General features: G+C 37.2%; 4 protein-coding genes across 4 annotated transcripts; 1 reads left to right on the top strand and 3 right to left on the bottom strand.

The window, feature by feature from the left end:
* Positions 1–38: 38 nt before the first annotated feature.
* On the top strand, positions 39–2,046 carry LOC130505958 (BRASSINOSTEROID INSENSITIVE 1-associated receptor kinase 1-like; the record flags this gene model as incomplete). The annotated part of the gene is given in 6 exon segments (XM_057000565.1): positions 39–110; positions 179–250; positions 329–537; positions 607–948; positions 1,029–1,423; positions 1,517–2,046. Coding segments are annotated over 6 exon segments (1,414 nt in total), but the record flags the coding sequence as incomplete, so codon positions are not given.
* Positions 2,047–2,202: 156 nt separating this feature from the next.
* LOC130505959 (peroxidase 47) lies at positions 2,203–4,269 on the bottom strand. Its single transcript, XM_057000566.1, has 4 exons — positions 3,982–4,269; positions 3,584–3,772; positions 3,332–3,494; positions 2,203–2,782 (listed from the first exon to the last, which is right to left on the bottom strand). The coding sequence occupies exons 1-4, from the start codon at positions 4,192–4,194 to the stop codon at positions 2,403–2,405; spliced, it is 945 nt and encodes a 314-aa protein (XP_056856546.1). The 5' UTR covers positions 4,195–4,269; the 3' UTR covers positions 2,203–2,402.
* A 2,498-nt stretch (positions 4,270–6,767) lies between these two features.
* Positions 6,768–8,676, bottom strand: LOC130505956 (signal peptide peptidase-like 1). The gene is made up of 4 exons (XM_057000563.1): positions 8,514–8,676; positions 7,469–8,346; positions 7,173–7,373; positions 6,768–7,041 (listed from the first exon to the last, which is right to left on the bottom strand). Exons 2-4 carry the CDS (start codon positions 8,267–8,269, stop codon positions 6,922–6,924), a joined length of 1,122 nt encoding a protein of 373 aa, XP_056856543.1. The 5' UTR covers positions 8,270–8,346; positions 8,514–8,676; the 3' UTR covers positions 6,768–6,921.
* Positions 8,677–9,613: 937 nt separating this feature from the next.
* Positions 9,614–11,787, bottom strand: LOC130505957 (protein WEAK CHLOROPLAST MOVEMENT UNDER BLUE LIGHT-like 1). The gene is made up of 2 exons (XM_057000564.1): positions 11,245–11,787; positions 9,614–11,158 (listed from the first exon to the last, which is right to left on the bottom strand). Exons 1-2 carry the CDS (start codon positions 11,767–11,769, stop codon positions 9,614–9,616), a joined length of 2,070 nt encoding a protein of 689 aa, XP_056856544.1. The 5' UTR covers positions 11,770–11,787.
* Positions 11,788–12,519: the final 732 nt, after the last annotated feature.

Below are 12,519 nucleotides of genomic sequence, written 5' to 3'. Positions count from 1 at the left end.
AAGCATTCATGTGATGGTCTTTTGCTATTGGTGTTTAGGCGTCTTAATAACAATAGCTTATCTGGAGAGATTCCTAGGTCTTTGACTGCTGTCTCGTCTCTTCAAGTTCTGTAAGTCTCCTTTGAATTCTTTTCTGATTATTGTTTGGCCAGAAAATGATATCATCTTTGAAATGCAGGGATCTCTCAAACAATCCTCTCACTGGAGATATTCCTGTTAATGGTTCCTTTTCACTTTTCACACCTATCAGGTTTTGCTTCTGTCTCCTACCTTGAACTATTGTGGACATGGCAGAATGATCGATTAACTGTTTGAAAGTTTTCTGCAGTTTTGCCAACACCAAATTGACTCCCCTTCCTGCATCTCCGCCGCCTCCCCTCTCTCCTACAACGCCGTCAGCTGGAGGGAGTAATAGAATTACTGGAGCAATTGCTGGAGGAGTTGCCGCAGGTGCTGCACTTCTATTTGCTGTTCCTGCCATTGCACTTGCTTTGTGGAGAAGGAAAAAACCACAGGAACACTTCTTTGATGTACCAGGTCCGCGAAACCTCCGTTTGCCTGTTTTCTCCTTGACACTTCTCTGGCTGAATGTTTGTTTTGTTGCAGCTGAAGAGGACCCAGAGGTTCATTTGGGACAACTCAAGAGGTTTTCATTGCGTGAACTACAAGTTGCTTCGGATAACTTTAGCAACAAGAACATATTGGGTAGAGGTGGTTTCGGTAAAGTCTATAAAGGACGGTTAGCTGATGGTACTTTAGTGGCGGTTAAAAGACTCAAAGAGGAGCGCACCCAAGGTGGAGAACTGCAGTTCCAGACCGAAGTTGAGATGATCAGTATGGCGGTTCATAGAAACTTGCTTCGGCTTCGTGGCTTTTGCATGACTCCCACAGAGAGATTGCTTGTGTATCCCTACATGGCTAATGGAAGTGTTGCCTCCTGTTTAAGAGGTATCTCTTATCTCGTAGTCTTATTCCTTGGCCTTCGAGTGTTGATCTGTGAGTAAGGTTATATCTTATCTTCTTCTTAGAACGTCCGGAGTCACAGCCACCACTTGATTGGCCAAAGAGACAGGGTATTGCGTTGGGATCAGCAAGGGGGCTTGCATATTTACATGATCATTGTGACCCAAAGATCATTCATCGAGATGTGAAAGCTGCTAATATATTGTTGGACGAAGACTTTGAAGCCGTGGTTGGAGATTTTGGGCTAGCAAAGCTCATGGACTACAAAGACACACATGTGACAACTGCAGTGCGTGGTACGATCGGTCACATAGCCCCTGAGTACCTCTCTACGGGAAAATCATCTGAGAAAACCGATGTGTTTGGTTATGGCGTCATGCTTCTTGAGCTTATTACTGGACAAAGGGCTTTTGATCTTGCTCGCCTTGCCAATGACGATGATGTCATGTTACTAGACTGGGTATATACTTGTTACCCATTTGCATAGTTCATGATCTGGTGTTCCTTTTATGTTGTGTTAGTTATGTGTGTTTGTTTTGGTACCATTCAACAGGTGAAAGGGTTGTTGAAAGAGAAGAAACTGGAAGCGCTAGTAGATGTTGATCTTCAGGGTAACTACATAGACGAGGAAGTGGAGAAGCTAATCCAAGTGGCTCTGCTCTGCACACAGAGTTCACCGATGGAAAGACCCAAAATGTCTGAAGTCGTGAGAATGCTTGAAGGAGATGGTTTAGCTGAGAGATGGGAAGAGTGGCAAAAGGAGGAAATGTTCAGACAAGATTTCAACTACCAAAACTATAACCAACCGAACACTGGTTGGCTTATAGGTGATTCTACTTCCCACATTGAAAATGAATACCCCTCTGGTCCAAGATAATAAGATTCGTTACACTGAATGCTTTCTCTTGTCTTTATTTTTTGTACTTCTTCTGTATTTATTGAGGGTTTTAGTTTCTGCTGCTCCATGTTACGGTTCTTAAGTTGGTACAGGCAGGAGGATTCAGATTGGGTTTGTAATCTTTATATGAAAGAGATTTGAATGTTGTTGAAGGCTAAAAACCTAAAACATGACTTTAGTAGTTACTTCTTGAGGATTGTTGTCACGTGATTCACATTTTGTATCTCATCAACTGTACATGTTACAGGTTTATAAATTGTTTGACATTTTTGGCTGTCTTGGGATTTATAGTTCTTGGCCCTATAATAGAGACAAAGATCATATTTGTAAAAGACATGGTATACAATAAAGTCTCGACCATATTTTATAGATATATTATTCTAAAACCCACAAACAACAAGTGGACAATTACATATTACAAACACCATATTTATATATGGTAGCAGAAGAGATTCATGATGAATCATATGACGAGAGTAGAGACATAACTAAAGGTAGGAGTACTGATACAAATATCATACTAAATACATTTGGCATATGCTTAGTTAAGAATGCGACAATTTTTACGGACTTCACCTTGAGAGCCAAGTTTAACATCAAGATTGCTCATCTTTTGCATGGCCATTTGGAAGTCAAAGAAAAACTTAGCTTGGTTAAAGGCATAGCCATTAACAATATTCCTGGTCGCCGGAGTGTTGGATAAGGTTTGGTCTGAAAAAAGCACTCCTGATTTTCTCTGAAGGGCATTGAAATAGGCATTGTCGAAGTTGTTGCGCGTGGCATCAAATGGTTGCTCTGCATTGTCACCGGCACTACAAGTTTTAGTGAGAGTGTTTACAAAGGAAGAGTCCATTGAAGAATCTGGTGTGGTAAGTCTGGCTTTGAAGGATGAGCATCGTGCTACTCCAAGAGTATGTGCTCCTATTATACATAGTCCACAGATAAAGTTAGAACCCATATTGTTTATTAGTTTCAAAAAAAAAGTTAGAACCCATGAAATAATGTTATACTATATGTTACACAAATTACATTTTCCAATGAACTAATTTAATACTCCCTCTGTTTCATAATAAGTGTCACTCTGAGCTCATTTTCTTGTTACATAAAGAGTGTCACTTTACAATTTCAATGTAAATTATATTAACTTTCAGCTGAAAATTAATTGCAAACTGCATTGATTTTATAAATAATTTTATTTATCTAAAATACTATTGGTCAAAGAGGTATAATTAATTACAACTTACATATATTTCAACAACTTTCTTAATCTGGATGAAAAATGTCACAACGACATTCTTTAAGAAACGGAGGGAGTAGTAGCAAAAATTAAAGTAAATTTAAATAGAATAAAGAGTAACTATTAAATCAGTAAAACAATTTTTTTTTGTTCTAACAAATTGATATTTTAATAATTTGAAATAGATGTACACAAGAAAGGAATCAAAGAGTGTTTGTAAATAAACAACTTACCTGAGAGAGCAACAACATCTTGTGGAGTGAAGCCACGTTGGCCAAAAGTCTGGATGAGTTGAGAGGCATTGAGAAATGGTGAAGGGAGATTTCTTGTATCTTCTATCTTTGATCTTTTGCCATCAAATCTTCCTTTTGGTATTTGATAATATGGACCATTAGCCTAAAATTAACAAGCCAATTACAAATTATATTCAAGTATAAAACCATCATCATCATAATATATAGTATAATCACAAATGATCAGCTTACTGAAAAGACAGCATCTCTAGCAGCCATTGCAATAATATCTGCGCAAGATACAACTCCTGGACATCTAGCCTCAATTTTCTTTTTTGCATCGTCTATGATCTCGTAGCCACGTAGACTCAGATTCGCAGGTGAATCCTTTTCTGCAGTGTTGTCTTTTGTTGAGTCTAGCAGAATCGACGCATCACATCCCTTAATAGAACAATTAAAAAGAACAACTTAGATTTTCAAAACTTATTTTAAGATCTTCTACTTTATGAGAGCATAAAACATCTTTCCCAAGTAGAATTATACTCACAATGGAACTAACTTCTTGTGCTAAACCAGTAGCTCAGTGCATTTTTGGTTTTTCTATGCACGTTAATACAATTTTAATATGGAGACTTAAGAGAAAACACTACCTCAATGAAACAGTCGTGGAAGAGCATGCGGATAAGACCTGCGGCCAAAGTGGGATCGGCTTGAAGAGCATTGTTAACAGTATTTGTCACAATCTGTTCTGCGGCAGGACAGCTCATCAAGTAGTAACCCATACTCAACCCCTTCACGTTATAAGGAAGACCAATAATTACATGCATCAGCATAATCACGCTCAACAAATTTGCCCTAACCATCTTTTATTATTACTTTTATCTTAAATGATCCCACCAAGCGATGTATATATTCTGTTTTAAAGCTTTTGTCTTGTGTTTTCGTATGATCACTTATCGCTTATATATATAGCATGGAGTCTCGCACTTATACACGCCTCATGATATTGGAGTGGTTAGAACATGAACCGTGTAAACCCAAATTGTATAATTGTGTATTGGTCCCATGATGGGATAGTGCTCTATTGCGCCGTCCCGTTTTATCTTATCACAGTGAAAATTCAACTTATTTTATTCTTAATGGCTGACCTAATTTGCATGTTATTGCATGGAAAGTGGCACGTTGTGTTGACTCATACGACCATTTCTTTACTTTGCCAAAAACTTCAAACCGCTTTGTCCACATAAGACCATTTCTTACTATAATACCAACAAGTTATATTATTTTTAAACGAAACTTGTGTAGGTATTGTAAGATGAATGTGTATTTCACTTCAGATCAGATAATATATAATTAATATTGCAAAAGAGCTTAATGAACAAAATTAGAGTGTTTGATGCCAAAAATAATTACAACTTATAAACATGGTGATTTAAGAAGTCAACGGCAACACAAAACTTTTAACATGGTGATTTGAGAATCTATACTATTATTTTCGAAGTGATTTTCCGCAACGTAACTCTCACGTTAAAAGTTAGACTGGTTAATATCGATTGTACCCTTAATGAATAAAAAATTATATTAGCTAAAAAAATAAAACGAATTTAAAACTAATAATAGTAAGAGTTATTCAAAATCTTAAAATATAGATTTTAAATAAAAGATAATTTATATAATTATATATATGTTTTGTGTTGTAATCCGAAAAAACTTTTAATAAAAAGTTCAAAATTCTAAAGAAGACACATATAATCAAAAAAATATTAAGTGATGTTTAAGATTTATTTATTAACAATGAATATAATGAATGAACCATTTTTAAAAATTATAATACATAAGAATTTTCAAATGAAAAAAAATTATGATTTATAACTATAATATTTTCATTAGTAATGCATATATTAATAAATAATTATAAAAAAAAAATTGTTCCCATGAGCAGACGAAACACCTAGAAACCCGTTAGATAGAGCAATTAGGAGCCGACATCAAATAATGGTTTAACCTATGTTTGGTTTTATAAAAATTTAATTTAGTGACAAATGCATGTGTATTAATTAACATGAATAGAGATAATATGATCATGTATATAATAAATAGTTATATATAATATGTACTATAATTAAAAATTTATTTTAATAATTTTATGTTTATCTATTAGATTAGATAATTGAACGTAAATTAATATAATACAATTTTGGCCAATAATAAATAAAACAGTTCTAATATATATTATGTTGTTATCTGAAAATAATATTTTTAATCATAAATATTAAAAATTAATTTCAATAATAGTCATAGATATATATATTGTAATGAGAAACTTAATTATAGATATATATCGCTAATTTAAAAGTTTAAGAGTATAAACATAATTTATCATGATAATTATTGAAATAATAATTTATGTATCAATAAATATTTATAAGATTATTAAGCCTGCATGAGCGGACCAACCATCTAGTTTAAAACAAACGAGAGCCAAACAAAGATTAGACTGACTCATTGTTTCTTTAATATGATTATACCAAATGTCTTCAGCAAAAAATCTTAGTTCTGGTGTTAAAGTTTTATGGGATATTGACACAGAATTAATTGGGCATTAGTGAATTTTCCTAGGTTTGATGTTGATCTTCTAGAAATGTGGGCGGTGTTCTCATAAAATATTATAGCTATTTACAAGGAACCAATCTCGAACTTGTTTTTGGTTATAAAATGTCGAAAACTAGTTTGACTATATCAATCAGTGCTGAGTAAGATAAGGGGGCGGTTTGATTAGCCACTAGTTATTAATATATCCAAAACTTAGATGCATGTATGATTGAAGTGAAGTTCAAGAAACAAAAGTCAAACGAGAAAGCGAGACATGTAGCTGGCTTCCATTAGCTAGCGAGACATCCCATAGAAATGGACAAGAGAGTTTGCTATTTTTAATGTAATCGCATGACGATTTTCACTTTGTAACTGAGTGCTTTCGACGCGGAACTTTGTAGTGCTACATTGTTCCACTTCATTATCCTGTAAGGACAACAAGAACATATGATCCAAGAAATGTTTTTATTCTTTTTGTTAAATCTGGACAATATGTTTGACTTAATGTACACTTCTACATAGAGTTGGGTCTACATTGTAAATGTGTATTTCTTTATCGAATTTCCTCATTGTTTTGGTTAGCTTTGGCCATTGTGTCTCCTCAATTAGTATATGTAGGATGACAAGGAAAGGCCACTGATTATAATACAAAGTTTGAATATATAAACACATGGAATTTTGCTTAGTTTTAAATAAACGATAGTTTTTTTTTAATTCAATATGATTTGTCCCAATAAAACGTTATACACTTAGGTTTACACACTTAGAAACTAGAACTTAAATGTATATTTTTTCTTCATTGAACTTATCTATATAATTCCTTGAAAATTTTGGTTGCATCATGTAATGTATATAATGCAATAAAACGAGATATAATACTTGTGTTATTTTTTTCTTTTTACATGAGAATACAAGAACACCTGATCTGTTATCGTTCTACTAAACGTCTCTGTGTTTCTTTTTAAATGTTGCTGAGCAATGTTTTGATTTATATAAACTCAGATCTCTACTTCATGAGATTTCTCAGTGGGATTGGATAATGCTGGACCATCCCACAGCTCCGCAAGATCCTTTCTACGCCATGACATGAAGATCACCGGTCCTAATGTAGATGGTACCTATATTTGAAACCGAGTTTAAACATCATAATCTCACATATACGTCACACTATTCAGGAAAAATTCATAAAACCATGACTTATTGTATAGTACAAGAAAAATTCATATCAACAAAATTTCGGTTCAAGTACCAGATAAAGTAGAGCAGGCTGAGGTGAGTGGGTCAAGACACCTGCAGCTAGAGCCGAGACCAAGCCAATGGCGTATCCAGGAAGTGCATACCATATGTATTTGTGTCCCTTGGATGATTTTAGATCAAAAAGATTCACCACATCTCTACTTTTCCGATAGTCAAAGCAGAGAACCAAAGCCAAAAGCATCGCAGGAATAGCCTGAAACAAACAGAACAGAACAGTTAAACACGTTATACAAATCTAGTGGAGGGACACATGGGAAGAAAGAAACCAAAAGGGTTTTGATCTGTTACCATGTCACCAAGACCAAGCATCATGAACTCCGAGGCACTCACACCAGGCACCACACCGCCCAATAAGTTCCTCGGAAACACTATCTTAACCGGCAGTTCCAGTTTCTTTGTGATCAGCTGCAGTCCAGGGAGATTCAAACTGTTGGCTACCGTATGAACCGGGTTAGACGCTTTTTGAGTAGCCACGGAGACCATAACGTTAGCACCAAAGAACCTCTCAGAGAAGAAAACCCAGAAGATGTCATAAACAAAGAGACACACGAGGAGCATAGCACACGTTTTGATGTTAGGAAGACGAACATGGCTAACGAAGGCAATACAGATAGAGATCCCAAGCAGATTGTTCAACACCCAATGACCAGAGACAAGCCACGCCACGACAGTCACGACACAACCCACCAGCAGCAACCCTTGCATCCTCGTGAAAGACTTGGAGCAGCAGCGCGAGAGGAAAGGATCAGAGAGACCGAGCTGAGACTTGAGGTACAGCGCATAAGGCGATAGCCAAAAGAAGAGAGAGGAGACGGAGGCAACGGCTGTGAAGGCGGTGAGGAGCTGAGAAACGGAGGAGAAGAGATAGAACATGAGAAGCAGACTGCAGGAGCTCATGACTGGGATCATTAACGCCTGAGAGGTGTCTAGCGTGATGGAAGCTTGGGAGAAGTCACGGTTCCTTTCCATCTCTTTGCCGTAGTTGAGCGCACGGAAAGCAGACGCAAACGTCACGGTGACAGCTGTCAGAATCAGAGTGGCTGGAGCAGGCTCTAACAGATGCAAAAGAGTGTCCATGTCCATGTCCATGATGATCAGGAAAAAGAGAGTTCCTTTTTGATTATAATATATAACACCAAAGCCTCGTGCTTGAGATAATGTTGAACCTACAAAAGATAGAACAACCAAAGCTTCAAGCTTTATGAGATTTACGTGGCTATTTCTTCATTAATAAACCCTAAAGGAACTCAATTTCGCATTCCGATGAATCGATTTCGAGGAGTTTGTTTCTCCGATCGAGGAGATAAGAAGCATAGAGATTGCAGACACTTACAACGAGAGGGAGATTAGATCGAGAGAGAGGTTTCTCCTCCACCTGAGAAACCCTAAACGCGTTGTTGGGATCCCTTGCAGAGAGGCTTCAATGGGGATCTAAACTCTAAAGGTTTCAGACGCGTGTGTGAGAAGAGGTTTACGGTGTATCACTCAGTTACACATGTATTAGCAAATGGAGTCAACGTATTATGATTTATTTTCTAATATTTAATTAACTACCTATTCAAAAGGGTTAGACTATTATTTTATTTTATTTCACTATATAAATTTGTTTTTTCTCGGTCTTCTTATTAGCCCAAAGATTTTTTATTCTGAAAACAAGTGAGGACATAGTAGCTTCCTTGTATTCAGGTTTTCAAGAACATAAAGCAGGAGGGTGTGTGTTAACTTTGAGGCTGGTTATGGTAGGGCTCTTCTCATGACACTTGAGACTACTAACATGTTGCTTATGAGTCCCATGAGCCAAATGCCTCATTCACGAGGAATCCATCAGCTTGACATTGAAACCAGGAAGGTATTGTTTCAGAGTGTTTGAGAAAGATGGAGTGGATATCTCTTATGAGTGACATTACTATTGATGGTAAAGGAAGGTGATCAATATCATCAATAGGCTGGATAACAATAGGCTTTGAAGGTGGGACATGTGCGACTGGTATGGGATGGTTCAGGATCTTGCTACTGCGAATGCCCCCAATGCCTGGTGATGGCTCTCAATTGTTGTTGGTTCTCTTGGGAATATTAGAATGTACTCAAGCAACACAATGAGGCAGGCAAAGACGGCTTTCCCTGGACTTGGTGCAACTGTAACTCATGTGGATGCTACTTTTAATGGGAAGTATATAGTTGGTACAACTGTTACTTATCTGACTGTTATTTGTACCCTTTTCACCGACAAGGCTGGCAAAACAAAACTACTTTGGTGTGACTGACTTTTAACTTGGTCATATTTTAGTTTTCACTTGAAAGAAAGAAGCTATGTTGAAATGAAAGATGTAACATGAAGAAAGTTTATCTAAAACTGAGGATTTCTTTTATAGTAGTATTAGTAAAAACATTTATATAGTTTTTTACATAATCAATTTCTTCCTCATATCAAACTCATTTAGGTGACTTCTTCTTCTTCCTCATCAAGAACATAAAAAATCTTGGGAAGAATTTCTTCTTTTTCTTTACAGGAATCTCAGGTGGGATTGGATTTGTATCAGTTCTATTAGACTCATTTTCTTTCTCCTTTGACACTTGTAAGCTTCTTTCATGACTCTTCTCTATCTTAACTTCATTCTCTCTCTTTACTTTATGTTCTTCCCTCCATTTTCTCAGCTCTTGTTCTACACCTAACTTCCCTTCTTTAGCCTTCTCAGCCTTCTCAGTTACTTCTCCAAGTCTTTCCTTTCTCAGAACCATCTCTCTGTTAACTTCTTCCAATTTCTCCAAGCTTATCTTCTCTCTTTCTTTAGCTTCCTCAATCTCACAAACCGCTGCTGCAACCCTTTCTTCTACCTCATGACCACGCTTGCTAAGCTCATAGTACTCCTCTAACGTGAGCGTCACGCTTCTCGGAGAATCAACATCATTTTCCTTCGAATCAGACTCACTCTCCTGCAATGCCTTGATAGCAGCTAATGCCAATCTCTCTGAAGCCTTAACAGACTCAATTTCTTTCTGAGCTGCGAGTAATCTCCCTTCCATTGCACTTGCTCCAGCCTTTGCTCGCTCTGCTTCTTCTCGAGACTTCCTCAGCTCTTCACGAGCGAGTTCAGCTAATGATTTCGCTTCATCAGCCTCTTTAGCTGCTTGCTGCAGCTGCTTTGGTAGCTCCACCATCTCCTCTCTAACTTCCTTTTCCTTGGACTCAACGAGAGCTATCTCGAATCTAGTCATGTCTATCTCAGCTTCTAGTGATGCTACCGATGATGAAGCCATCCCTTCTCTTTGTTTAACTGAGTCAAGCGCTGACTTCTCTTTCTCGAGTTCCACTCTCAAGGATGATGATGCTAACTTCAAGCGTTTCACTTCAGATGCTGCCTTCTCTATATTCATGTAGACTCCTTCTAGCTCCTTCTTTGCAGAAGCAACAGCTGTTTGAGTTTCCTGATCACGCAACACGGCTGCTTCGCTCTTATGTTCCTCCGCTTCCAGATGAGAAGAATGTGCGCATTCCAACGACTCCTTTGTAGCTATCAGCTCTATAGTCAGCTCTTCAACTCTCTTCTCAACTTCTTTAGAAGCCAAAACCGCTTCCTCTGCTTCCTTCACAGCCATATCTTTCTCTTTCACCAAATCATCATGCTCCTTCTGCATAGTTTGTATCTCTTCCTTGACAGATTCCAGTTCTGAAATGGCAGTTGTGTGTCTGGCTTGAGCCACTTCAAGCTGTGCTTTAGATGCAACGCTAGCTTCACCAGCAACTCCTTGCTCCATCTCCTCAACTCTCAGCTTTGCAAGCTCAGAGTCCTGCTTTGCCTGTCTTTCTTCGGTTTCGGCCTTTTCAAGATTAAGCTTCAGCTCCTCTATGAGTCTCTTTGTGTTCTCTAACTCCTCAACTGCTTGCAGTTTTGACATCTCCACTGTCTCTGATTGTTTCTTGTACTCAGGAATCTGCTCTTCAATCTTTTTGAGTTCTTGTTCAACAAACTTGCGTCTCTGCAATAAAAAAAATAAAAAAAAATAAAAGTGAGCACAAGCGTTGGCCAATATAAGGTAACAACAAGTCATAACATAAACATTACCTCTACTACTTGCATTCTATGTGCTTTCCAGTCAGTGATTCCTCCAAATTTTGAGACAGCCTCTTTAACAGATTCAATAGGTGATGTTGTGTCAATGGAATCACTGTAAGAATCAAAACTTTTGGGCGTCTCATTGCTTAATGGTGATGATGATCCGAGTGTTCTTGGAGATCCAAGGCTTCTTTGAGAAGAAAGCGGTCTTGTAGAAACACCATTTCTTGTTGTGCCTTCGGATCTATACTTGGTCTTCACCGGAGGTAGACCAATCTCAGAAACAAACACAGGAGTAGTAGTGTTAGAAGAAGAAGAAGAGTCTTGTGATTCTTCTGCTTGGCTGCTTGATAAACTGGAGGGGGAAAAAGTATCATCCATGTAAACTTTCCCATTTTCAGTTGAATCTTCATTGTCTTGAGATTGTTGCATTGCTTGGGGTTGCTCCAACTCAGACTGCTTCCTATTGTTTGATGTCACACTAGGTTCTTCTGGAGGAGGAGATACTGCTTTTGCTAATTTCAAATCCTCCATTGGAGGAAGTTAGAAAGGCAAAACTTTTACAAGAGAAACGTTTAAAGAAAGAATCAAATAGAGAGGAAAAATGAAGAAAGCAGAGAAGAATTAATGATATTTGTGATTAAGAAGGTCTTTAGGTAAAGTAAAGAGAGGTACACAATTCAAAAGTCTATAATTAGAAAAGAGATATGTGTGATGATGAATGATGAAACCTCTCCAATTTTAGCTTTGTTTCTATTGTTCATTCAATTCTACGTTACAGAAGTACACTTTGATGTTTTGTAACATATTTACCGGTTATAGGCTCCCCTTAATCGAGATATGTTCTGTTGTATCTCTCTGTCGCATACAACCTGATAACAAGTCAAAGATTCACTTTCACAACCAGCAGACAAACATTTGATATAAAAAAAATATATTATATTCTCGTATACAATAGGCCAAAGATGTTAGCATGTTGGTTTAGTCCGGTTCTTCAACTTAGCAAGATTCTGAAAAATGGAAGCACAAGATGAAATAACCAAAGCTGTCTCTTTACTATTTGTCCAAATAGGTTCTGCTCAAGCCGTTACAACACCTGAAACCCAAGGGACGATAGTAAACGCTTTTGGGTAGTTGTTTCTGTATGACTCAAGCCGTTACAACACCTGTAATCCATTAACACAAACTTGTTTACTTTAAGTACATAGCTAGCTGATTAAAAAAACATGTGAAAGAGTATTCTGTAAAAGACCGTTTTACCCATGTCTTACCGAACAGCGAACG

Source organism: Raphanus sativus, unplaced genomic scaffold (genome assembly GCF_000801105.2).
Source record: "Raphanus sativus cultivar WK10039 unplaced genomic scaffold, ASM80110v3 Scaffold2734, whole genome shotgun sequence".
NCBI classification, from domain to species: domain Eukaryota; kingdom Viridiplantae; phylum Streptophyta; class Magnoliopsida; order Brassicales; family Brassicaceae; genus Raphanus; species Raphanus sativus.
This window is presented reverse-complemented; position numbering and strand designations above follow the sequence as displayed.